Source organism: Heteronotia binoei, chromosome 18 (assembly GCF_032191835.1).
Source record: "Heteronotia binoei isolate CCM8104 ecotype False Entrance Well chromosome 18, APGP_CSIRO_Hbin_v1, whole genome shotgun sequence".
NCBI lineage: Eukaryota > Metazoa > Chordata > Lepidosauria > Squamata > Gekkonidae > Heteronotia > Heteronotia binoei.
The window spans coordinates 37,335,620-37,363,294 of NC_083240.1; the positions used below are offsets into that span (position 1 = coordinate 37,335,620).

Here is a 27,675-nt window from a genome sequence, read left to right on the forward strand (position 1 = left end):
TGGCAAAATGGGCCACCTGCCACTTAGTCTGTCTCCCTGCCTTTGCTGGAAAGCCCAAGAGTGAGGCACAAACCAGAAAGCCTTCCAGCATGGTTTAGGCTCCGCAGCAAAGCATGACGCTGCCCCAGAACAGAGGTTTCCACTTCCCCAGTGCACCAAACCATTCCATGCAACCAACAGTGATGTTGGGTTTTCCAGGAAAATTGGAATTTTTGTGAAATTAAAAAAAAAATTCCAGTTCAAATGGAAATAAATGACCTAAAGCCAGGAGGCGGCAAATTTTGTCCATATTTCATGTGCCACATGTAACCCCTCTGACGTGACCGGTTCACAGCTCAACAACTACGGATAAACAAATTATACTTACATATGCGGGGCAGAAAGGTTTCCAAAAGAAAAAAAATCAAGCGTCAGACGATTTCCCACCCCACATCGCTGCAATGAGTGCTGCAAGTCAATTATGTGTTGCACCGAGTCAATTTCACACTGCGACGAACAGCAGGCCCCTCTGGTGGCATTCTGCCTGCTGTTCCTCCCACTTGCATAAGAGCATCTACCCACTTGCAGCGCTGAGGCCTTTGTTGTTAGGGTCAAGGAGCCGTCCGATACCCCACCGAGTGCTGTTACCATCGTCAGTTGTGGGGATGTCCCTGTAGCTCTTACTCAACACCTCTGAGCAGGACTCCCTTTATCTGCAGTGTTCCCTCTAAGCTGAGTTAGTGTGAGCTAGCTCAGCTTTTTTTCTTTTTTTTTTTTAAAGAGCAGTCCTAAGCTCTGCTCACGACCTGAGTTTGATCCTGGCGGAAGCTGGGTTCAGGTAGCCTTCCATCCTTCCGAGGTGAGTAAAACAAGTCCCCATCTTGCTGGGGAGGAAAACGTAGATGATTGGGGAAGGCAAGGGCAAGCCGCCCCGTAAAAAGTCTGCCGTGAAAACGTTGTGAAAGCAATGTCACCCCACAGTCGGAAACGATTGGTGCTTGGACAGGGGACTACCTTTACCTTTTTTCTTTTTTAAGCTCAGTTTTTTAGCCCCCAGCTCTCGCATTTTTGCTTAGCTCAAGAAAAATGTCCCCAGGGCAAGCTAATTTATGCAGTAGCGCACACCCTGAATGCCAGTAGCTCACAAAGTAGAATTTTTGTTCACAAGACTCCACAGCTTAGCGGGAATATTGCTTACCTGGGGACATGGAGGGGGGGTTGTAGGGTCGGGGGAAGGCAAGCTGTGGCGTTCCGGGGATGTACGTGATTCTCTCCATAGGGGGAGTGCTTGTTCCTCCAGGGTGAGGTACTAAGATAGTGGGAGCCATGCTGTTCAGATCAATTATTCCTGATTGAAAAAGAAATAGATGAAGTTGTGGTGTCGGGCACTGTTTCAGTCTCTATCCCGAAAAGCTTAGGGCAAGCAAAGAAAGACTCACCTCTTGCACCTGGATAGGGAATCGCCAGTGTTTGCTCCCGGGGAGAGAGCCCCCGGGCAAGGTCAGGACGCAGGTTGACCTGCATCTGCTGGGAAGTGATGTAATCATTTAAGATGGTCTGCCGGGTGTTCTCCATCGCATAGAGCTGGTACTGGCTGGGGTATCCAGGCGTGGGAGACAGCTGACGCTGGAACATGTAGGCAGCAGCTGAGGGGCGGAAAGGAGAGAAAGGCAAGGGTCATTTGTGGAGCAGATATGCTTGGAGCTTGCAGCGCTAAAGGCTCTCTGGGTAACCATAATGCCTGCATTAGGACTGTACTTCCTTGGTGCCACTGAGCCAATCGGAACTCCTAAAGCTGAGCTACTGAATTCAGGCAACCAATCCGTGTGCTTCCTGGTTAGTGCTCAGAGGTGATGGGGAAGCTAAGTGACTTTGGAAGTGGGAAGGTGGTTTCATCCTTCTTCTGAGATAAAAATAGTCTTCAACTCACTCCTCGAAATCTGAGAAGGTTCCACCGCATGTTATTCAGATGGGCATGAAAAGGGCTCATCCTCTGTCCAGGCAAATGACTTGCAGGCTGCCTTCAATACCCCTCACAGATTGTAGGCAGGGTAACGCTGCACTACTGTCAAGCTCATCTGTATGGAGGGTGCCCTTAGAGAAGCTCAGCAGCTAGCTTGAGAAGGGTCTGAATTTGGGAAGCCGGCTGCTCCGTTTGAACGCCCTGATTTTGCTCCTCCTTTGGGAGAAGCGGAGCTGAGAATCCCTTTCCGTGGAAAACTGCCATTGTCGGCGTTATTTGTGCGCCAACGGCACCAAATTCGAAAATGGCCCCACCCTTAGCAGTTGCTTGCTGCCTAGTCTTTGCAGGCTCGTGAAAAGATCTGCACATGTAAAGGTGCCACGCAAGCTGGGAACTGAATAGTACCTTTCACAGCTTTCCTCCTTGCACGAGCCTTCTCTGCAAGGGACCAGCTACGTGTGCAAAAGGAACAAAATGGATTCTCAGCAGATGCAGTCCCCAAGAGGAGGCTTCGGCCTTCCCCACCAGGGTATCCTTGAATGCATCCCGTCCCTTCCCCTGTACTTAAATGGCTGCCATTCCTTGCTATGTTGAAAAGCAAAATATTGGAGTGTGTGTGTGTGGGGGGGAGATTTGCCTTTGTCCCCCCCAATGCCAGGTGACCTCATGTTCACTGAGTGGGATCCCACAGGGAGCACAATGGAACAGCAATGTGTTGCTGCCTGACCACCCCTCCCCGGGAGCCCTTGAAGAAGATGATGATGTTGGATTTATATCCCACCCTATACTCTGAATCTCAGAGAGGTCACAATCTCCTTTACCCTTCCTCTCTCCACAACAGACACTGAGAGCTAGATGGGGTTGAAAGAGCTCTTGGAGCAGCTGCCCTTTCAAGGACAACTCCTATGAGAGCTATGGCTGGCCCGAGGCCATTCCAGCAGGTGCAAGTGGAGGAGTGGGGAATCAAACCCGGTTCTCCCAGATAAGAGAGCTATGGCTGACCCAAGGCCATTCCAGCAGGTGCAAGTGGAGGAGTGGGGAATCAAACCCGGTTCTCCCAGATAAGAGAGCTATGGCTGACCCAAGGCCATCCCAGCAGGTGCAAGTGGAGGAGTGGGGAATCAAACCCGGTTCTCCCAGATAAGAGTCCGCGCACTTAACCGCTACACCAGACTGGCTCTCTTGTAGAATACCAGTCCATCCTTTCATGATCACAACCATTTCCTAATATTAACTTTTAAGCGCCCACGAAAAACACAACTCACAACCGCTTTTTACGCTTCAGTTAACTCTGCAGGCCTTGAATTCTTTGATTTATTTGCAGAAACCCACAGACACAACTGTGCGACCAACTAACCAACATTCTGCCAGGAGAGCGGCATTTTACTATGTGAATAAATTCTGTAAATGAAGCTAAACTCAGAGTCAGCACCTCAAGCCAGGGCGGGGCTTAGCAGAATTTCTAGTACTCAGAGGTAAGCAGCGAATTTCAGCATGGTTGAGAGCTCTTTAAACCTCTTCACAGCCTGCAGAAGCCAAGTAAAGTCTGCAAAACGAGTTCAGAGGTGCCAGTTCGCTTAATTTGTTACACGGGCTAAGAAATTTGAAATTTAAGGCTGTGTTTTTTATAATGACTGCGCTCAAAACAATTCTTGGGTTCCTCTGAGACTTGTCAGGACAAATTTTCCTGGAAGGACTGCACTCTATTGTCAACCTTCACCTGCATTGAGCAGGTAACGGAACGCTACCTCCGACTCTCACTGTGCCCATGAACACTGGCATGCCCCCACCAGGCTTGTCCCCATGTATGGATCGATGCACATGAAGAAGAAGACTGCAGATTTATACCCTGCCCTTCTCTCTGAATCAGACTCAGAGCGGCTTACAATCTCCTGTATCTTCTCCCCCCGCAACCCCTGTGAGGTAGGTGGGGCTGAGAGAGCTCTTGCAGCAGCTGCCCTTTCAAGGACAACTCCGAGGAGGAGGAGGAGGAGGAGGAGGAGAAGGAGAAGGAGAAGGAGAAGGAGAAGGAGAAGGAGGAGAAGGAGAAGGAGAAGGAGAAGAAGAAGATATTGCATTTATATCCCGCCCTCCACTCCGAAGAGTCTCGGAGCGGCTCACAATCTCCTTTACCTTCCTCCCCCACAACAGACACCCTGTGAGGTGGGTGGGGCTGGAGAGGGCTCTCCCAGCAGCTGCCCTTTCAAGGACAACCTCTGCCAGAGCTATGGCTGACCCAAGGCCATGCTAGCAGGTGCAAGTGGAGGAGTGGGGAATCAAACCCGGTTCTCCCAGATAAGAGTCCGCACACTTAACCACTACACCAAACTGGCTCTCCCAAGCTATGGCTGACCCAAGGCCATTCCAGCAGCTGCAAGCAGAGGAGTGGGGAATCAAACCCGGTTCTCACAGATAAAGAGTCCACGCGCTTAACTGCTACACCATACTGGCTTTTATGAGTCAGAAGGCAAGCACGTACCAGGATCCAGAGCTCTATGGAACTGCATAGCAGGGTCCAGGTGCGAAGGGAGGTGGCTCCTGTAGACCTCAGGAGTAGCGCCTCTGTGGTGGGGGTCGAAGGGGCTGTGAGCGGCCACAGGATCCACCCCCGGGACTGGCGATTTTGATGACACGCTTTCCCTCTGAGTCGGGGTAAGAGTGGATTTCCTCTCGTGGTTTGCAGCCTTCCCAGAAGATATGCTGGCTGGAAGAGAAATGTGGTCAAGCTCAGAGCCTCGCCGGCTTACACGGGAATATCTTGAAATGGGTATTTGAGGCCTAAGGAGACCAGACCAGCGGTGGCCAAACTGTGACTCAGGAGCCACATGTGGCTCTTCCATGCATATTGTGTAACTCTTGAAAAACACCTCCCCACTGTCCTGTTGGTCTGCTGGCAGAAGGCATTTCTCTCTTTAAAAAACTTCTCCAATACCATTTAAAGTTAAATACCATTTTCGCACACAGCTTACCTCGCAGTCACATTCCTGTTCCCTCCGCAGCGTCCGGTCGGATTCCCACCACCTGCGCCGGAGTTACAGGAAGTGCCGCGGCTTCTGCGTAGCAAACGTAAACTGGGGTTTAGCGGTTTACGTTTGCTACGCAAAAGCCGTGGCACTTCCTGTAACTCTGGCGCAGATTGTGCGAAATCCGACCGGACGCTGCGGAGGGAACAGGATTGTGACTGCGAGGTTAGCTTTCTGCGAAAACAGTAAAAGTTGCTTTCTTTGCACCTTTCCCTTCCTCCTCCATTTATTTGCCTGCCTGCCTTCCTGTCTTGCAGCTCTCCAACATCTAGTGTTCATGTCTCGCGGCTCTCAAACATCTGAAATCCATATCTCGCGGCTCTCAAACATCTGATATTTATTCTATGCGGCTCTTACATGAAGCAAATTTGGCCACCCCTGGTCCAGATGTTGCTGGGGTGGGGTAGGGGCACGGAACCTTTCAGAGCTGCAAACCAGACCTGCCTGGCTTTGAGTAGCTGGTGATTAACGGCCTTCGCCCGCCTATTCCTTTCTCCCCAAAATAACCTGCACTCTGATGCAAGACCTCTGGAGTGACTCAGTGCCACGGTGAAACTTGAATCCTGCAAATCCTCCCTAGGCAGCCAGCTGGTTGCGCCTGGTTAAAGTCTGCCAGCCACAGCAGAACTGAGCTTACATTCACTTTGAGTTTAAAAAACAACAACCCAACACCCTGGAAGCTGGAAATGCTCCCGGTTCCTGCCCTCCGTGTCTTGGAAGTCACTTCTCCGTCCATACCAGCTGCCAATTTACCTCCTCCAAATCCGCCAAAGCGTCCTCTTCTTCCCACAAAGAATTTTCTGGCTCTCCGCTCTGCACTTGCCCTTTACAAAGAACCAGTTTAACACAGCGAGGGACAGTCGGTTGAACTGGGACTGGGAAGACTGGGCTCAAGTCCCCCTCTTTGATGGGTCAACGGCAGCATGAGTAGTCACGCGCTGGTCTCATGGCTAATCATTTAACACACTGCGCTATACTCCCGTGGCTCTGTTTTGCTATTGGCAAATGTGGTACCCTGAGCGAGGAAGGTTAAAACGCTTGGGGCTCTTTAGCTTGGGGAAATGTCGACTGCGGGGTGACATGATAGAGGTTTACAAGATTATGCATGGGATGGAGAAAGTAGAGAAAGAAGTCCTTTTCTCCCTTTCTCACAATACAAGAACTCGTGGGCACTCAATGAAATTGCTGAGCAGTCAGGTTAAAACAGATAAAAGGAAGTACTTCTTCACCCAAAGGGCGATTAACATGTGGAATCCACTGCCACAGGAGGTGGTGGCGGCTACAAGCATAGCCAGCTTCAAGAGGGGATTGGATAAAAATATGGAACAGAGGTCCATCGGTGGCTATTAGTCACAGTGTGTGTGTGTGCATGTATGTGTGTGTGTATATATATATACATATATATGGCCACTGTGTGACACAGAGTGTTGGACTGGATGGCCATTGGCCTGATCCAACATGACTTCTCTTATGTTCTTATGGACTTTCTGATGGCACCTGGGTTTTTTGGCTACTGTATGACACAGAGTGTTGGACTGGATGGGCCATTGGCCTGATCCAACATGGCTTCTCTTATGTTCTTATGGACTTTCTGATGGCACCTGGGCTTTTTGGCCACTGTGTGACACAGAGTGTTGGACTGGATGGGCCATTGGCCTGATCCAACATGGCTTCTCTTATGTTCTTATGGACTTTCTGATGGCACCTGGGTTTTTTGGCTACTGTATGACACAGAGTGTTGGACTGGATGGGCCATTGGCCTGATCCAACATGGCTTCTCTTATGTTCTTATGGACTTTCTGATGGCACCTGGGTTTTTTGGCTACTGTATGACACAGAGTGTTGGACTGGATGGGCCATTGGCCTGATCCAACATGGCTTCTCTTATGTTCTTATGGACTTTCTGATGGCACCTGGGCTTTTTGGCCACTGTGTGACACAGAGTGTTGGACTGGATGGGCCATTGGCCTGATCCAACATGGCTTCTCTTATGTTCTTATGGACTTTCTGATGGCACCTGGGCTTTTTGGCCACTGTGTGACACAGAGTGTTGGACTGGATGGGCCATTGGCTTGATCCAACATGGCTTCTCTTATGTTCTTATGTAGCTTTATCAAAGAAGGGTCTTCGTACCAGAGAGAAATGCTGCCATTTGCTGACAGGCCCATGAGATCCAGGCCATCAGTATTGCCCCAAGAAAGATACAGAACGTAACCTGATAGATCAACTAAATCTGTATTCGCGTCATATGCACGAGGCTGAGCTATTCACTCTGGCTTCTATCCTGGCCCCCAAATTCAGCCTTTAAAAAAAAAATCCAAGAAGTTTTAAACAGCCACACGTGGTGACTCCAGAGACAAAAGTCTGTTCTTGAATGAAGGTGCGGCTGGAGCACTCAGCAGATGGCGCTCATACCCAAATTGGAGGGGGAAAGGGAATAGCCCTGGCTTTGGCACGGCTAGCAGAGAACATTCCCCCTCCAACCTTCGCCACTAGAGGGCATCATGCTGCAATTTAAAAAGGCAACCTCTGCCCCCCCTCCCCTGCAAGGGAGCTTCATGGAACACTGGGCAGTATTTTAACGTGTCACACAACTTGTGGGGGAATTGACCATATCCGCTTTGTCAATGGATCGGATGCATTCCGACATGACCTTCGCCTCTAGTGAGAGCAGAATGACGCGCCTGCATCAGCCCGGAAACTGACAACGCACCTTCTGAGACTCTGTTCATCATGGGTGATGTCCGGGACATGCTTGGGTAGTTCACAGGGGTCCTCCTCGCGTTGCTGTCTTCGTAGATGCCGGGGCTCACTTGCGACTTGGGAGCTTCGTGGAGAGTCGACCGGAGGACCGAGGGCCCAGAACTAACCACGGAGGTGTGGCGGGAACGGACCTCCCCGGGCTTGGTGTCCTCGTACTTCCCTCGCTCCACGACCTTCATGCTCTCGGACACCATCTCCAGCTGCGGCATGCCTCGGGGGAGCTTGCTCGGCCCGGTGATCAAGGACTTGACATTGTGCTTGATGGCGGACTGGCCTGAGCTGCTTTCGTACTTTATGGGCGTGCCCTGAGAGCAAAACAGGAAGCGCGTCGTGAGCACAGGCCGCCTGTGTGCCCGGGTCAGGGGAGGACCTTGCAGGAACCGGCCAACCCTACAACCGGGTGCAGGCGCACTTTAGCAAGCGAAGGCGGATTGGAAACTTACTTTATTTGAGCATTTTTATCTCCCCTAAAGAAAAAAAAAACCCTGATGGTATGTAACACACACATTTGAAGATCTGAGGAGCCCTTTCTCAGTTCAGGTGGGTGGTTACCTGAACACGGTTCAGGAGCCGTTCTTAGAATCACAGATTCTTAGAATCACAGAGTTGGAACTTGGAAGGTACCTTCAGGGTCATCTAGTCCAGTCCCTCACAATGCAGCAACATCACACGTACCTCCCCCGCTACACACACACCGCCAGTGACCCCCCCACCCCCACTCTATGCCCAGAAGATGGCAAAAACCCTCCAGGATCCCTGGCCAAACTGACCTGGAGAAAAATTGATGCCAGACCCCAAAGTGAAGAAGAAGAAGAAGACTGCAGATTTATACCCCGCCCTTCTCTCTGAATCAGAGACTCAGAGTGGCTTACAATCTCCTATAACTTCTCCCCCCACAACACACACTCTCTGAGGCGGGTGGGGCTGAGAGGGCTCTCACAGCAGCTGCCCTTTCAAGGACAACTCCTGCGATAGCTGTGGCTGACCCAAGGCCATTCCAGCAGCTGTAAGTGGTGGAGAAGGGAAGAAGAAGACTGCAGATTTAAACCCCGCCCTTCTCTCTGAATCAGAGACTCAGAGCGGCTTACAATCTCCTATATCTTCTCCCCCAACAACAGACACCCTGTGAGGTGGGTGGGGCTGAGAGGGCTCTCACAGCAACTGCCCTTTCAATGACAACCTCTGCCAGAGCTATGGCTGACCCAAGGCCATTCCAGCAGCTGCAAGTGGAGGAGTGGGGAATCAAACCTGGTTCTCCCAGATCAGAGTCCACGCACTTAACTACTACACCAAACTGGCTCTCAAACTGTTAAAATGCTGAACAGCATTTCCCTGGGGGTGTAAGAAGAGGCCACGAGAACTAAGCGCTAATGCAACCCTTCCTGGCCTCCTTCCCAGGATCTGCCTAAGATCACAGAAACAGCAGTCTCTTCTCTACAGCCTTGAATGCCTTCCTCACCCAACTCCTTGCCTGAGGAACCCGCCCATTGGTCACACTTCACAAGTCAGTCAAGACTGTTTGTCACCTGCCGCTGTTTTCCAACCCCTTCTGGGCTAGCTGGCTGTAGTTGGCTCTGAAAAGTTGCTCTCTTGCCAACAGCGACAGTTTTGGAATCCATTTGATGGTAACCAGGGGTTGTTTTGTAGAAAAATAGGTGGTGGATCTCATTAGCATAACTCATTAGCATATGCCGCCCCCCCCTCACCAGCTGAAAGCAACCCGACGAATGAAAGGAGAGCCCTGGGTGAGCGAGGCCTGCTTGGGCTGGCTAGAGATCCAGCCAGCCCAAGCAGGCCTCACTCACCTGGGGCTCTCCATGGCTGCCTCCTCCACACAGTTAAAAGGCCAGTAAGCCACTCGCCACCCAAAATAACATAAGAAGTGGAGAAAGGGTGGTGTGGGCTTCTCCAGGGGTTAATGAGGGCTGCTGGGGGTGTGGCAAAGGCCCTGGTGGCTGGTTTCCTCATCCTAATAGCAGCTGCACCTACTATTCAATCGACAAGGTAGATGGGGAGGAGGAGGGGGAACCCTCGGAAAGGTTCAGGAGCCTTGCTCCTGTGAGCGCCTGCCGAATTCAAGGCCTGATGGTAACCTACCTGAGAAATGGAACCCTCTATGATAGGCCGAGCACTCTGGACTATCTCTGGGGTCTTGCGGCTTTCCTGGCTCAGCAGGTCCTGCCGTGGGATTTCGTGGATGGAGCGCCCCATTTCTTTAATGGTGGTGACCCCGTCGTACGGCTTTCCCTTGGTAATGGCACCTTCAAAGCTCCGTGTGGGTGGAGACTCCTTCTTAATCATCTTGGGGTACTTGAGACCTTCTTCGTAGTTCTCAGCTGTAGCTCTTGGAGTACCTTTCCAGGAGAAATGCAACAGCGTAAGCCTTCAGTTTCACCTACTCAGCTCTAGCTGCAGGTGGGTGGGTGGGAACACATGCACATTCAGCAGCTCCCACTTTAAACCAGCAACAGAAACGTTACAGACTGAAGCATATGCATAAATGGAATGCAAAATGATATACACTGAATGTATATCAACCTGCTGCAGCGACACTCTACATCTGTCAACCAAAGTTCCAAGTCACACAACTGAACGGGCCACAAAGATTTAAAAAAGTAAAGGTAGTCCCCTGTGCAAGCATCAGTCGTTTCTGACTCTGGGGTGACGTCGCATCACGACGTTTTCAAGGCAGACTTTTTACGGGGTGGTTTGCCATTGCCTTCCCCAGTCATCTACACTCCCCCATCCCCCCAGCAAGCTGGGTACTCATTTGACCGACCTCGGAAGGATGGAAGGCTGAGTCAACCTTGAGCCGGCTACCTGAACCCAGCTTCCGCCAGGATCGAACTCTGGTCGTGAGCAGAGAGCTTGGTCTGCAGTACTGCAGCTTTACCACTCTGCGCCATGGGGCTATTCCACAAAGATTTACTAGATCACAAAGAGGAATTTCACTAAGATTGCAAGAAACTTTTTTTAAAAAATGCACCAACCAAAATTAAAATAGGGCAGGGATGGCCAACGGTAGCTCTCCAGTTGTTTTTTGCCTACAAAAGAAGCCCGTTTGAAAGCTACAAGGGACAGGGCCTTCTCTGTAATGGCTCTATCTTGGTGGAACCAGCTGCCGGAAGAGGTAAGGGCCCTGCGGGATCTTACCCAATTCCGCAGGGCCTGTAAGACAGCCCTCTTCTGGCTGGCCCACAACTGACTGGCACTGAGTTCTGAACACTGAACACTGAACATCGAATTTGAATTGAGTGTAGCTTAAGACCACTGAATGATTTTAATGTTTTATGTATATAACAAATGTTTAGATTTTTAACTATAAATTATGTAATGTTAATGTTAATTTTTAATTTTTATTTTATGTTAGTTTTACATGCTGTAAGCCGCCCTGAGCCACCTAGTGGGAAGGGCGGGATATAAATCTCAGATAAATAAATAAATAAATAAATCAGCCCCAGCCATTGGCCATGCTGGCTGGGGCTGATGGGAGTTGTAGGCAAAAAACTTCTGGAGAGCTACCGTTGGCCACTCTTGAAATAGGGTGTCTGTAAGGCAGCACTACCAGAATCCTAGGTTTTTTTAAATGTGTTTTTGTCCCAGCCTCTCAGTAAAGAGGTTGACTGTTCTATGACTGTTTTAAACCCCCATCTCAGACCAGGGGAATTTCAACATTCTCCCCACCCAACAAGGCTTAATGATAGGAAGAGATGTTCTGGAACAGTGTCACACAGGGCCTAAACAAGACACACTGAACATCTGACATTGCAATCCTACAAAGACTTACTCTAGTCTAAGTCCAATGTGCTTAAACTGGATAACCCTATATAGCACTGCACATATCGTGGACTAGAGAGGCACAGAAATCAACACCGGGGTCACTCCAGACTCCACATCCTATCCCTATACAATTATAGTCTCAGATTTTACACGGAGTGGTGGGGGATTAATATTTTAAAATAAATAATAAAACAAGTATTTACTTTAAATGAAGATGCTTAATTTCATGTTTTGGTATTAGTCTCTTTGTAAAGAGGGCTCAATGTAATTCGGGCTACTTGACCTCCAATATCAAGATTAAAGGATTTACAGAAGGGTAAGCAAGTTGGAGCCTATTAATTCACTCTAACTAATGGCAAAGTCGTCTGCTGGGGCAAAGGTGAAACATGTCTTCCACTGGCAGAAGACACCTTACAGAAGACGCCTTACAGAAGACGTTTCAAGGTTTTAGTTTTGACTTTTAAAGCCTCACGCGGCCTGGAACCGACATATCTACGGGACCGCCTCTCCCCATATGTGCCCTGGAGATCACTATGATCCAGCATGCAACATCTATTGGCCATCCCTGGCCTGAAGGACGTCCGTCTTGCCTCAACCAGGGCCAGGGCCTTTTCAGCCTTGGCCCCAGCCTGGTGGAATCAGCTCCCTCTTGAGATCTGGGCCTTCACCGAATTGTTATCCTTTCGTAGGGCCTGTAAGATGGAGCTATCCCGCCAGGCCTATGGTTGAGGCAGTGGGCGTCCTATTCCATTGGGTGGCCCTATGTGGCGAACCATTTGTGCTATGACATAAATTTATTTTATTCACTATCCTGGTTCATACAATATGTGCCCAACTGAGCCGCCATTTTATAATTTATAATCTGTTATGATTTGTGTGGTTTAAATTGCCATTTTATACTGTTTTTAGAATGTTATAATCCGCCCTGAGCCCTCCTCGGGAGAAGGCGGACTATAAATTACCTAAATAAAATAAAACACACACGAAGGGAGTTCCACAATAGCAGACCTAGTTCACAGAAACTAACTCAATGAAAAACCCAAAATCTACTGTGATAGTTTAGATCCATATTAGTGCACCTTTTGTTCTTGTCCTTTCCAAAAGAGAAATTCTGGGAGAAAGGGTGGGAAGAAAAGGCGAGAAAAGCTGTCCTACTGAAATTCAACAGCAAAAATCTCCACTCACTAGTGCCACAACGAAGGTGGATTTTTGAAAAGTATGAGAAAAAATTTATGATCCTGGGCGCTAAAAGGGATTTTCTTCTTTAAAAAATGTTTTGTTTGTATTTATTGAAGTTATACATTAAATACATATTTTCTAAGCTCAACTGGTGGGGTCATTTACATGCAACGTATACAGCTGAGCACACAATTAATAGTAAACACCTGTAAAGGAAGAAAAATATTTTTTTTCTACCTTGCATTATGGAGCCGGATAGCACAGTCCTCTCTTTCAGCTCCGAGTGAGGGCTTCCCCGAGGAAGAGCACGGCAGATTAATCCTAAAAAAGATTTTAGAAGTTTAGAAAATGACACAAACCACTCCCTAGACGGTAGACAGCCACACTGGTCCATGGAAAGATCCCAAATACCAGAGCAGTGCAGTATTTTCTTTAATTGAGGCCCTACTAAAATATCACACAATAGAGAGCAAGCTTTCTAGTTCTCCACAACTCTTTACGTGGATGTTTCATACAAGTCCAGGGAAGGTGGTGAGAAAATGACGTTTCAGGGCATGGCAGAGAAGCCCCTGGTTCATCGATTGTAGTCCCCCTTACAGCACAACAGAGAATATACTGCAGATTAGACAGCAAGGGTGGCTCAGTCTAAGACAGATCTTGAGATGGGGGGACGGTGGCTCAATGGTAGAGCATCTGCTTGGGAAGCAGAAGGTCCCAGGTTCAATCCCCGGCATCTCCAAAAAAGGGTCCAGGCAAATAGGTGTGAAAAACCTCAGCTTGAGACCCTGGAGAGCCGCTGCCAGTCTGAGAAGACACTACTGACTTTGATGGACCGAGGGTCTGATTCAGTAGAAGGCAGCTTCATATGTTCATGTTCATGTGAGATGCGCCAAGAATAATGCTGGATTTCACAGCGTTTTATTCTACACCCCTGTACATACTGAGTCAAGGAGGCCTATTTCTGCACCAGGTTTTTCTGGTTAAAATCCACAAGATTTTAAACATTATTTTGGCACAGGACATAAAAGAAACATGAACCTCCGTCACGGAAATGGGCTTTGGAGGGTTAGCAGATTCGAGTCCATCACTGCCTTAGAGACCAACCAGATTTCTGTGGTATAAGCTTTCGAAAGTCGTAGCTCCCTTCGTCAGACATGTGTAGGAACAGAGATCAGTAAGAAGGCGGAAGAGGCGTTGCAGCGTTCCCTCTAAGCTGAGTTCGCGTGAGCCAGCTGACAGATTTTTAGCCTCCAGCTCACACCTTTTTGTCTTCGCTCAGGAAGGATGACCCCAGACCACACTCATTTATGCAGCGGCTCACTGCTTTAATGCCAGTGGCTCACAAAGTAGAATTTTTGCTCACAAGACTCTGCAGCTTAGAGGGAACATTGGTGGTAAGTAGTGCTTACCCAGGATACACAGGGAGAGTGCATATTGTAACCTGCACGATGGGAAATCTCACAACGACCGTCAATGAAAACAAAGAGCTGCAGATTTGGCCCTCCTCAATGGAGACTCAGTATCAGACCACTCAATCGGTAATCGGCAAGGATTTCACCCTTTCTTTGTTGAACCCTTTCCCACTGAGAGGACCCTGGAGCACATTTTAAGGCATGTGCTTCTTTTGCACAGGGCTCCAACCAGGCCTAACATTTGCCCTGTGTGATTTGGAAAAGCCCTAGAACATGACAAACCCCACCTCCATGGGCTATTAATTTCCAGGGAAGATTCTTCAGCTGGCTGTCTCGCATTTGGCCCCTATTATGGATAATCTCGCTAAGAAACCGGCAAGGAACTCCCAAGGATCCCCAAAACTCCCTGTGATGCTACTGGAAGTCTGCTGCCTAAAATCGTCAATGTCTGCTTAAAATGTTATAACAGCATTCTTAACACGAAGTGCCTCCAAGGGAAGGCACTTTACCCAGACCCTTCGTTCCTTGGTTGCAACGGACTATGTTTCCGTTAAGGCAGTAATAAGCCTCACAGAGCTGAGCAGGCGCTGCTTCCAGCAAGACTGCAGAGAGAGGAGGGGGTTAGGGGTACACAATGCCAAAGGCCTTAATTCATTGTGGGGGGAGGAGAGGAGGTGACAAGGTGCCAGAGAATTATCACAGCAGCATGCCTCCATCTTCTGTGCAGTCTCTTCTGAATATGTGATGGGGGCAGAGGAATTTTTTTCTTTTTTTTGGGGGGGGGGAAGGGGGTCCTAAACCGGTGCCAGGCTACAATGCACGTTTGGACCTCCAGACCTGAAGCCAATTTGCAGCACATCCTCCCACAGCATGAGGTTAACACAAAGCTATTTCTTCTCTTTTCTAATCAGTGTCCTTCCTATGGGACAGTTTCTCCAGTGCTCAGACGGTAGGCTTTCTAATTTTGGAACAGCAGACACATGAGGAGGGGAGGGGGGGGAAGAAGAGTGCATTCTGCATGATGTATCGGTAACTTATGCGCTTGACACAGTCTTTTCAGCCGTCCTTCCTCCAAGGATCTGTGTTTCCCCCCTTTATTTTATCCTCACAACCATCCTGTCAAGCATCCCAGTCTGGCACAAGTCACTACTCCACACCGATTACAAATCTAACAAACCTTGGAGGCGGAGGCTCTGATCTACCTGGATAGTCCAGGCAAGCCCGATCTCATCAGATCTTGGAAGCTAAGCAGGGTTGACTCTGGCAAGAACGTGGATGGGAGATCTCCTTGGAATACCAAGTTGGCAGGACGGGGCAGGCTCTATTCAGCCACCACTCTGAATATCCTCCAGGCCCCCAGAGGTCGACATAACTTCCAGGTACACACAAAATACAAAAATACCCCAAAAGGGGGGGGGGAACCCTTTGAGGCTGAGGGTCACCACACTCAACAGGGGTCAAGGTCAGTGTTCCCTCTAAGCTGAGTTAGCGTGAGCTAACTCACAATTGTTTAGCCTCCAGCTCACACATTTTTATCTCCGCTCAGGAAAAACGGCCCTAGAGCAAACTAATCTATGCAGCAGCTCACAACTTTAATGCCAGTAGCTCCCGAAGTAGAATTTTTGCTCACAAGACTCCAAAGCTTAGAGGGAGGATTGGTCAAGGTCACAGCCCAGCTTGGGTTGGATTCCTTCCTGACCCCAGACGTAGTGGTGTGCTCAGAGGTACGAGGCAGCTGTCTTACCTTCTAGTGGCGCAGAGACGGGAGATTCTCTCATCGACATCCCTTGCTTGATGTTTCCTTCCATGGAATCGTAAGACCTCTTCAGGCCCATTTCGTGAGCAGTTCTTGGACTCCGGGTTCCCTCCCGGACGTTCTTAATGGCTGTTGGATTACGCAAACGTGTTGCTTAAAAACAGGCAATAATAAGGAAACCAAAGCTCCCCAGGAAATCCTGCTGTGCTCAAATGATCACACCCAGAATGTCAGTTGTGCTTTCATATGCCCAAGCTTGCTTGCTATCCACCCGTATTTCTGTGCCAGGCGCCCGCAGTGCCCAAGTTCTACACTTACCATCATAGGTTATGATGTGACCGCTCTTGCCTTCGTAAATGACATGGCCTTTGGCCGCCGCTGCCTCTTCCCTGCATTTCTCAGGACTGCTGTCCTCCGTGGCCAGCCGGGTAATGGTTCCTTTCAACAATACATCAGCTGCGATCCCGGACTGAGACAGAGCGGGTGTCCCCTGCAATGAGAACAACAGAATCCAGAAGTTTCAAGCCACTGATGGGCCCTAAGTGGAATATCCAAGTCCAGAGGCAGACCAATGCTGGGGACAAAACAGAAGATAAACTCTTGTGTGCTTCCTGGAAATATCTGGCTAACTGTACAGACTAGATGGGCTTCTAGAACAGGGGTGGCCAAAATGCAGGTCAGAAGACACATGTGGCTCTTTCACACATATTTCGCAACTCTAGAAGCTCCCGGTGCCTCTCCCAGCTTGGAGAAGGCATTTAAAGTTAAAGTTGCTCTCTTTCCACCTCTCCATCCCTCCCCCATCTTCCTTCCTGCATCTGACATTCGTATCTTTGCAGCTCTCAAACATCTGATGTTTATTCTATGTGTCTCTTAAGTTAAGCCAGTTTGGCCACCCCTGCTCTAGAACAATCCAGCACAAAATCTTAGAAGGCAGATTACCACCTTGGAGTGGGAGAAGAAAAAGATATGAACAGCAAGAGGGAACCAGTGAGGAGAGGCAACCAATACAGGGGCAGGATACTGCCGTCTTTCTGTGGCAATATTGAAAAGGAGAACCTTTGGGAAGGCGGTGCTCCATCAGGGTATCGGCATCACATCAATTTCAGGACGAAATAAATACCTGAGTGATGGAGCCTCGCAGGGAAGGCATCGTTTCAACGGAAACTTTGCTGGCTGGAGTCCCTCGCGTTATGCTTCCTTCTTGGATGGTGGTTGTCGTACCTGATTGAAGGTGCAAATGGACCACCAGTCATACAAATGCAGCGACACCCACCCTCCCTCCAAGTACCCTTATGACAATTTGCAAGTAAACTGGATCCTCAACGCAAATCCTTCCTGTTATGGGATGATGATGATGATATTGGATTTATATCCCACCCTCCACTCCAGAGTCTCAGAGCGGCTCACAATCTCCTTTACCTTCCTCCCTCACAACAGACACCCTGTGAGGTGGGTGGGGCTGGAGAGGCTCTCACAGCAGCCGCCCTCTCAAGGACAACTTCTGCAAGAGCTATGGCTGACCCAAGGCCATTCCAGCAGCTGCAAGTGGAGGAATGGGGAATCAAACACGGTTCTCCCAGATAAGAGTCCGCACACTTAACCACTACACCAAACTGGCTCTCTCTATGACCGTTTTCGCACACAGCTTACCTCACAGTCACAATCCTGATCCCTCCGCAGCGTCTGTTGGATTTCCCACCATCTGCGCCAGAGTTACAGGAAGTGCCGCGGCTTTTGCGTAGCAAACGTAAACTGGGTTTTAGCGGTTTACGTTTGCTATGCAAAAGCTGCGGCACGTCCTGTAACTTTGGCGCAGATGGTGGGAAATCCGACCGGATGCTGCGGAGGGAACAGGATTGTGACTGCGAGGTAAGCTGTGTGCGAAAACGGCATATGTCTGATACTGTCTGATAAGAGTATCAGACATGGCAACAACTGATGATTACATCTCGTGTTTAATTTTGTGAACCTCTACAGATGAGTTTTCTATTGAATCTGTACGCTTATCTTATTTATTAAGCAGCTCTAGAATCATACTGTGTAGGCATTATCATCTGTGTTATGTTTAGGCAGCCTTGTGTGTGTGCAAAAGTACTGATATTCCATTTTGCACTATTTTGTAACTCAGAGGTTGCCAACGGTAGCTCTCCAGATGTTTTTGCCTACAACTCCCATCAGCCCCAGCCAGCATGGCCAATGGCTGGGGCTGATGGGAGTTGTAGGCAAAAAAAAAACATCTCGAGAGCTACAGTTGGCCACCCCTGATGTAACTTATTTATTTCGCAACTGATCCATTTAGTTCTCTCCCCCCCCCCCCTTCCCCTGGCTCTTTAACAACACTGGTTACATTTTTGAGATAAGGATGCCTATTTTACCAAGCAGCTCAAGTACAGAACATGGTATATACAAAGAAGACTGCATATTTATACCCCGTCCTTCTCTCTGAATCAGAGACTCAGAGCGGCTTACAATCTTCTCCCCCCACAACAGACACCCTGTGAGGTAGGTGGGGCTGAGAGAGCTCTCCCAGAAGCTGTCCTTTCAAGGACAACCTTTGCCAGAGTTATAGCTGACCCAAGGCCATTCCAGCAGGTGCAAGTGGAGGAGTGGGGAACCAAACCCGGTTCTCCCAGATAAGAGTCCGCACACTTAGCCACTACACCAAACTAGCTTTCAGGCCACACACCCCTGATGTTGCCAATCCTCCAAGAAGAATTGCAGATTTAAACCCCACCCTTCTCTCTGTATCAGAGACTCAGAGTGGCTTACAATCTCCTTTTATCTTCTCGCCCCACAACAGACACCCTTTGAGGTAGGTGGTTTTCTTCTTCTTCACTCAGCTACCCATCCTGGACCAACCTGGGAGGCAGGTTTAGGTTGAGAATGTACAACTGGCCCGAGGTCACCCAATAAGCTTCGTGGTGGTGGAGGAAATCTGAACCCAGATCTCCTAGCCCCAAACTTAAAACCACTACACCATCCTGGCTTTGTTGTGTGTAGAATGCACACATAGACAACATTGACAATACTAATTATGTGTGTGTATGGGGGGGTGGTGGTTCTAAGGTGTCCCATGGATAGCTCTGTACTCCCCCAGCAGATTTTTGGACTTGAATCACACAGATACATATTATACAACCCTCCTCTCCCTGCCATGTCATTCAACGAATTGTTTTTGAAACTGAGAAGACATTTAAAAGCAGTCTGTGATGTGTCACCAGGGAGTTGGTGGGGGGAAAGCTTCTGCTGTTTAAAAGAGGGGGGGGGGGGGTTGAGGTATTTTTAAAAAATCACAAGAGAGCAAATGGCCAGATCAAACAAAAGAACTGTTCAAACTGACTAGATTAACAGCTTTTCCAAATATCGAAAATATGCAACTGGATGAAATTTGCCTTAGTGTATAGTGCACAATAAAGTGCACAATAACAATAATGTGTAATAGTAGCATTTGGTAGTAGGTAAGAACACAAGAATGTAAGAAGAGCCTTGCTGGATCAGACCAAGGATCCATCTAGTTCAGCATCCTATCTCAGAGTGGCCAACCAGTTCCTCAACAACAAGGCATAGAGGCCAAGGCCTTCATAAGAACGTAAGAGGAGCATTGCTGGATCAGACTAATGGTCCATCTACTCCAGCCTCCTGTCTCACACAGTGGCCAATCAGTTCCTCCGGAGGGCCAACAACGGGGCATAGAGGCCAAGGCCTTCCCCTGATGTTAAGAACATAAGAAGAGCCCTACTGGATCAGACCACTAAGGGTCCATCTAGACCAGCATCTGTCTCATACAGTGGCCAACCAGTTCCTCTGGTGGACCAACAACAGGGCATCGAGGCCTTTCCCTGATGTTGCCTCCTGGCACCAGATATCTCTTGACGATGGAGGACCCTTTAGTTGCCATGGCTAGTAGCCACTGACAGACCTCTCCTCCATTACAAACGGCTGTATAACGTGTTGTTACAGTCACTGTTCCATGTTTAAGTTGTAACGGTCTTAATAAAAACTAAAAATTTTGCACTTGGCATGCTAAAGCATCTGGCTCTGCTTTAGTAGTTCTCCAGAATTACCTTTCAGCCCCCTCAATGGTAATGCAGCATGTTTCAATTAGGTATGAGCTATCACAAAATAGCAAGCAAACTCTTGAGCTCCCCAGAATGAGATGTTCAGCACAGAAACAAATAGGGTGGGGGATATTTGAGAAGCCCTTCTCTGCAGATTCATAAAAGGAAAACAGGATGCGATGCAGACTTAATGGGATTCACAGGCTGCCCCGTGGGCTGTTGGGGACAGAGAGGCAGGCTCCACTTTGAGAATCTAACGGCCGGTCATTAACCCGACACTAAAGAAGACACACAGGTCCCATAAGGCTAACAGCTGCAGAAAAATGTAGTCTTGGTGTTAAGAATGTTGTAACAAATCGCAAGAATAAACCAAAGGGACCATAGGAGAGACGGTGGCTCAGGGGTAGAGCATCTGCTTGGTAAGCAGAAGGTCCCAGGTTCGATCCCTGGCATCTCCAACTAAAAAGGGTCCAGGCAAGTAGGCGTGAAAAACCTCCGCTTGAGAACCTGGAGAGCCGCTGCCAGTCTGAGTAGACAGTACTGACTTTGATGGACCGAGGGTCTGATTCAGTAGAAGGCAGCTTCGCATGTTCATATATATATGTTCAAAGAATATGGAAGCCAAATCCTAACTTTTTGGTTTCAGGTCAGGTCTTGGAGTTACAACCCTCCCCCTCCCCAACCTTTGAGACCAAACCCTGTCCTCCACCTCAGTTACGCTTGCCATAGGCAGGCAACTTCCCGCTCCCACTCATCCCTATCAGCTCTGCTCGATCTAGAAGAATAAGATGATGATATTGGATTTATATCCCACCCTCCACTCCGAAGAGTCTCAGAGCGTCTCACAATCTCCTTTACCTTCCTCCCCCACAACAGACACCCTGTGAGGTGGGTGGGGCTGGAGAGGGCTCTCATAGCAGCTGCCCTTTAAGGGACAACCTCTGCCAGAGAGATGGCTGACCCAAGGCCATGCTAGCAGGTGCAAGTGGAGGAGTGGGGAATCAAACCCGGTTCTCCCAGGTAAGAGTCCGCACACTTAACCACTACACCAAACTGGCTCTCCCTATCTATTGAGCAGAGGGAGAAAAACAAAGCACCGCTTCCATTGCATTGTCCATGATGATCTAGGAATTTCTCCAAGCACTATGGACTTTCCTACAGGAAACTGGGGGAATTCCTAGAGTGCCGTGGACACTGTAAGGCCACTCCCGCATGATAAAAGGAAAGTGACATCAAGGGGTTTGTGACACTCCTGCTCCTCCGGCTCCACCCTCAAGAGCTCCTGGAGGTTACAGCTGCAGGGCTGGCCGTTCTAATCCCAATCTCTTTTCCTAGAGGCTTCTTGTGCTTCCCTTTGGATGGGACAGCCACTTAGGGATGCAACAGCATCCACCTCCGTCCTGAGGAGATCCCACTGCAGCCGTTACAGCAAAGGGAATGCAATTTCTCGGTTTCAGAACACATCAGCCTCCTTGTAACCGTTTGCTGAACAAACTGATTTGGGGGTTACTTACCTCGAACCACACCTTCATGTTGGGCCCTGACTAACAGGCCCTCGGGTTGGGAGTTCTGGCTCCTGGGAGAGAATTCTTCTTGCTTGATGTACGGCATGGATGCTTGACAGGAGAAAACAAAACAAGTTGGGGGTGGGTGGGTCCCTATTATGGCGACTCACAGAGAATGTCTACGCCTTGCACAGATGCCAACAACCGAGGTCCACACACTGGCAGCTACGTGGAGCTGTTTTTTTTAAAATGGGAAAATTGCTGGGGCTCGGGCTTCAGGGGATGAAAACACAAGAAGCCGGCATCCATCGCGGGCCCTCAAAAAGTGCCCCCGAACCCAGATGTGGTGGTCATGTCAAAAATAATGATAAAGCTTATTCTAAAGCTTAATGTGCACATAGCTGCATACATTCAACCCTGCCCCAACCTTGCCTTTGCCTCTTCCATACCGAGGGCTTACAACCTCAAGGTACAGCATCAAATTACAGGTGATTTCCGGTCCGCAGAGCTCAGTTCCTCTGCAGAAAACGGTTGCTTCGGAGGGTGGACTCTACGGCCTTTCTAGCCATTACTGCCAGAGTACAGAAGGAAAAAGCCGTGTGAAGACGGAAGCTTGGCTGTCCGCACATCATCTTCTCCGTGCTCTTACCTGCTTTGGCAGACTCCTGGGGCCGCGGCAGGCCTAGCGATATGGAACCCACGGATGGCTTTGGTGGCTCTTGGCCGTAAGGCGACTGACTGTGGGATGTTAAGTAAGTTCCAGGTGTGCCCTTGGAAGGAAAAAGGACTTATAATGCGACTGGCCGCGGCTTTGAGCTGTATTATCACACCAAGCCAGATAACAATACCAGTCGCATGGATTCGGCATTCCAGTGGCCAGATCCTAGCTTGATAAGCCTTCATCTGTGCTGTCAAACCCTGGCTGAGAGATTCTAGGGTCAGCTCTATCCATCCAATGCAGGGATCTACAGGACCCAGGGGCTGGTTCTGAGGGTCTCTCTGCAGGGCCTTCTCAGCTGCTGCCCCCTCCCTTTCCCAGGAGGAAAGATCAATGTAATCTCTTCATAACTGTCACACCGTCCTTGAGATGGTTATATTTCAGAAGGCTATTAGATAATTCAATTGGTGGCTGAGTGACTGCCTTCTTGTGCTGATTTCATCCACATATTTATGGATTAGAGTCAGCCATTTCACTTTGTCAGCATCCACACAATCCCCTTGTGCAAAGCACCTTCCACTGACCCAAAAACATCTTGCGTCAAAGGAAGGCACCTTGCACACAGCCACTGTGACGCTATGAAATTGCAGGATGCAGCCCAATGTTATTTTATTGTTTTACAGTTTGGGGCACTTCAAGGAATTGGAAAAGCAGCCCGGAAACCTACTACACATACAATGTGGATAAAGGAGACTACAAGAGCCTCAAAAAACCTCACTTATGCTTCACACATCGTCTTCCAGCCTTCTAGTATGAAATAAGAAATTTTAAAAGCTGCCTGTTAAGACACAGCGTTGCTGACTTCTCCCTTACTTGTGAGATGGAGCCTCCCATAATGAAAGATGGTTTCTCTGACGGCATCACTGTTTTGGAAGATGGAATCAGCGGGGGTGGAGGTCTGGTGGGCCGCGTTGTTGGGGGACGGACCCCTTCAGGTAGGCTGGTTATTACTTGATGAGGAGCTGGTTGAAGAACTGGGATGGGGGTGGAGGGAGAGAAATAAAGATGCTTTAGTCAACTTGCGGAACATTTCTAGAGTCTGATTCCTAAAATACAGCAAGGTATTTAAAAGTTGCCTATTAAAAGCAGCGATGATAATGAAACCGCACGTTCACACAAAGAATGTTTTAGCAGATTATAAATAGGGCTCTGCTTACTCTGTAAGCATAGTTTTTTCCACTAACCTGGACTCTGCCCGCTTTCACAAATCTTGGGAGAGCGTCTGCTTTAAAAATTGCAAGTTTCTATCCCTCAGTCAGGGCAACCTGGGTAGCCAGGCAAGCCCAACCTCATCGGATCTCAGTGGCTAAGCAAGGTTGACTCTGGCAAGTACTTGGAAGGGAGACTTCCTTGGAATACCAGAGCTGGGGGGGCAGAGGCAGGCTTTATTCAGCCACCCGTCTGAATATCCTCCATGCTCCAGTAGGGTCAGTCACCAGAGGTCACCATGAATTCCGGATACACAAACACTCTCACACATACACGTACACGTAAAAATACAAAAAAAGTTTCTATCCTTCTTGGGTGAAAGAAAATCCTTCCAGTTCACTGCTTTTGAAAAGCGTTTATACATACTGCTGAAATCCTTCAAAATGACTGGAAGGGGAATTATACCAAAATGTTAGCAAACATACTGACAGCGGCCTCCTAGGAACGTTTACTCAAAATTAAGTCCCAACCAATTTTACTGGACCTGCTTCCAAGTCGATGTGTATAGGCTTGCAGCTTTAATTTCACCCAGAAGGATTTGCTTTGCCTGTTCCAGATTTTTGCATGTGGCATGTGTACCTATAGGTTGAGAAAACAAATCTCTAAACTGAGCAGGCAAGTGAAGCAGCTATATTCTGTGGGAAGCAAAATACCTGGTGGAACACTGTAGCGAGCGGCATTCAAATCGGGCTGTGGAGAGGCTTTTGCTGACCTCCCTCGGAGACAGGCGATAGGGTGAGGCAGATCTGACCATCGCGTTCTGCATCTGCGCTTCTTGTTCCATGGCACGCTTTACGTCAGTGTAAGGCATGTAGGCAACTGGTTTCCCTGTGGAAGTAGAATGTGCTAGACCAGGAGTGGCCAACCTTGCTTCATATAAGAGCAGCATAGAATCACAGAGTTGGAAGGGACCTCCAGGGTCATCTAGTCCACCCCCTGCACAATGCAGCATAGAATATACATCAGATGTTTGAGAGCCACAAGACATGAACATCGTTGTGGGAAGGAAGGAAGGAAGGAAGGAAGAAGGAAGGAAGGAAGAAGGAAGAAGGAAGGAAGGAAGGAAGGAAGGAAGGAAGGAAGGAAGGAAGGAAGGAAGGAAGGAAGGAAGGGAGGGAGGGAGGGAGGGAGGGAGGGAGGGAGGGAGGAAGGCAGACATATAGATGGGGAGGGGAGGCGCAGGTGGAAAGAAAACTACTTTAACTTTAAAATGCATTCTCCAAGCCACCAGGTGCCTTGACTTGGAGAAGTGATTTAAAGAGAGAAATGCCTTCTCCAAGCCAGCCAACGGATGGGGGGGGGGGGGGGGGTTTGAGAGCCGCACAATATATGTGATAGAGCCACATGTGGCTCCTGAGCCATAGTTTGGCCACCCCTGTGCTAGACTGAGAGGCAGCCACGGACATAAACAGAGGGAACACAGCAAAATTGTTCTATCTTGTGCTTGACACAATACAGCCATCTGCCACTTGGAATTTGGCTTTTGAAGCCGAGCGGCAGGAGAATCCACCAAAGGAAACAAAAAAAGTAGTGCGTTTTTAAGGTCTTGTTCGTCTCTAAGGTCCCTATATGGTGGGAACCTGCTGCTGCTGGATATTGTGATCAATGTCAGTAGTTCAGATGACTTTAATATAAAACGATTAGGCAGATGCAGGGAGGAGAGAACTAACCAAAGCTATCGGCCGCAATAGCTGAGCTGAGACTCCATAATCAGAGGCAGTATACCGCTTATAGGATCATCACCACCATCATGCTGTGCTTGCCAGCTTCCCCAGGGTACTGTTACTTGAGAGAATGCAGGACAAGAATGCCTTTGGTCTAATCCACAAGGCTCATTCTTATGTTCTTAAAAGATTATGTTGCTGTGTATCATTAAATTTCAATGCTTATCATTATAAAAAAGTAAAGGCAGTCCCCTGTGCAAGCACCAGTCGTTTCTGACTCCGGGGGTGACGTCGCATTATGAGGTTTTCACGGCAGACTTTTTTAAGGGGGTGGTTTGCCATCGCCTTCCCAGTCATCTACGCTCTCCCCACAGCAAGTTGGGTACTCCATTTTACAGGCCTCAGAAGGATGGAAGGCTGAGGAAGGCTGAGTCAACCTGGAGCCAGCTACCTGAACTCAGCTTCCGCCGGGATCGAACTCAGGTCGTGAGCAGAGCTTGGACTGCAGTACTGCAGCTGACCACTCTGCACTACGGGGTTCCTTACTATTTTAACTGTTAGGCTTATCATTATACCTAATAATAAACTCTGTGAATTCAGAGAAGGGTGGAATACAAATCTAATCTAATCTAAATTATAAATAAATTGCAAAACGATGGAAACTGTAGTGGTTTGGTGTCGTGGTTAAGTGTGCAGACTCTTATCTGAGAGAACCGGGTTTGATTCCCCACTCCTACACTTACAGCTGCTGGAATGGCCTTGGGTCAGCCATAGCTATCGCAGGAGTTGTCCTTGAAAGGGCAGCTGAGCCCTCTCAGCTCCACCCACCTCACAGGGTGTCTGTTGTGGGGGGGAGAAGATATAGGAGATTGTAAGCCACTCTGAGTCTCTGATTCAAAGAGAAGGGTGAGGTATAAATCGGCAATCTTCTTCTTTTAGTGTGGATCCACTTGCAGACAAGACCAGATGTAATTGGAGAATCCCCCAGTATTCAAGAAAACATTCTGTGCCTCTCAGAACACATTCAGGCCTTATTGTGCCTTTTTGGGGGGGAGGAGTTCTTTTCTTCTTTTGATTACCTTTACAGTCTTTCCCTGCACGCCTGGGGAATCCAGCCGGTAAGCCACAACCCCTGCTTTGTATGTCTACATCTTGGCTTTGCTGCTTTCCCAACAAGTTTAAGCCACCCGCTTGACTACTGGATATAGCAGTGAATCTTCATCCTACTCGGGCAAGTGACTTTTACAGATTCTGCGCTCGTGACGTCTGATGAAGGGAGCAAAGGTTCCCCAAAGGTGATCCAGGGCTTTTCTTTTAGTAGCAGGGACTCCTTTGCATATTAGGCCACACGTCCTCTGATGTAGCCAATCCTCTAAGAGCTTACAGTAGGCCCTGTAAGAAGAGCCCTGTAAGCTTTTGGAGGACAGCCTACACCAGGATGTGTGTGGCCTAATATACAAAGGAGTCCCTGCTACAAAAAAAAAAAAAAAAAGCCCTGAAGGTGATACTCTAAAAATCTTGTTGGTCTCTAAGGTGTTCCCGGACTTGAGTCTAGTTGAGACCAACATGGCTGCCCCATGATAACTTTTAAACTATTTTTGTTTTCTGCGGCCTCTCATCTCCTCAGTGAGCTGAAGGAAACAACCTTCCCCAGGATCTTTTCGGGCACTAACGGGGTACAGATAATCAAGTTCACCTACCGTCCCACTCTACATTGGGGCTCTTGGATGTGCCACAGGGGCTGGCAGATCTCCGGCAATCCACGTCCATTTGGTCTTGCCGCTGGCGCTGCTGGTCCTCCAGCATGGTGGACTTGTGCACGGCCTTGATGTGCTGATGCAAGAGCGTGTAGCCGCTCATCGGGATCCCCTGCGGCAGCCCTTGCAACGTAGAAGAGACCTGCAGGAGAGGGAAACCGCGGGACTGAAGGACAACCACACAGCACCGCTACCGATTCAGCTCTCGCTACCACCCTTTAAACGGCAAGCACAGTGATTTAATACACCCCTTGGATCTTGTGGCCAAGTCTGGGCCACTGCACTGGCTGCAGGAACAAAAAAGGGTTCCAGTGACAAGATCGAGGTTATAATAAATGACTCTCCCTCGCTCCCCAGAATCTATCCTTTTAAACTTTTGGCCACACAACAAATTCACTCCTCTCAAAGAGGAACTTATCTCCCTACTAATAAGGAAAAATCTTACTAGCTAAACATTGGAAAACGGTAAAAAATTCCCTCCCCTTACTTTGTGGTTTCAAAAATTACGGGACATTGTGATTCAGGATAAAATTGCTTCACAAATTTTATTAAGTGAGAACCCTACGGCAGGGGATACATTTTTGGAAAAATGGTTCACCTTTTTCGAACACGTCAATGAAAAACCTTCAAAGCAGAATAGAATGCCAAGAAAATACTTGGCCTTTATCTTATATTAACGTCATTTGTATAACCATCAACCTACTCCTTTTGGCTAATGCTAGACTGTATCTGGGTTCATTTGCTTATTTCATTTAGATTTTGTTGATATGCCTTCTGTATTACCAAAGTATTGCTTAATATTTGTTGATTTGCTGTTTTATATTATTTGTATGTTGGCAAAGCTGAAATTTTGAAAAAGAATAATAAAAAAATTTAAGTTTTTTTTTTTAAAGGGTAGTAGTAGTT

General features: G+C 48.5%; 1 protein-coding gene across 1 annotated transcript in view; it reads right to left on the reverse strand.

Annotated features, from left to right (window-relative positions):
• The window catches only part of NCOR1 (nuclear receptor corepressor 1), a 188,040-nt gene that overhangs the window by 40,324 nt on the left and 120,041 nt on the right, over positions 1-27,675 (reverse strand). Inside the window, 15 exon segments of the mRNA XM_060259485.1 lie at positions 1,178-1,327; positions 1,419-1,625; positions 4,422-4,646; positions 7,679-8,033; positions 9,826-10,082; positions 12,925-13,008; positions 15,844-15,984; positions 16,174-16,345; positions 16,979-17,079; positions 21,431-21,532; positions 22,071-22,191; positions 22,953-23,113; positions 24,002-24,053; positions 24,055-24,176; positions 26,713-26,911. Of these exon segments, the coding sequence (XP_060115468.1) occupies positions 1,178-1,327; positions 1,419-1,625; positions 4,422-4,646; positions 7,679-8,033; positions 9,826-10,082; positions 12,925-13,008; positions 15,844-15,984; positions 16,174-16,345; positions 16,979-17,079; positions 21,431-21,532; positions 22,071-22,191; positions 22,953-23,113; positions 24,002-24,053; positions 24,055-24,176; positions 26,713-26,911 (2,449 nt within the window).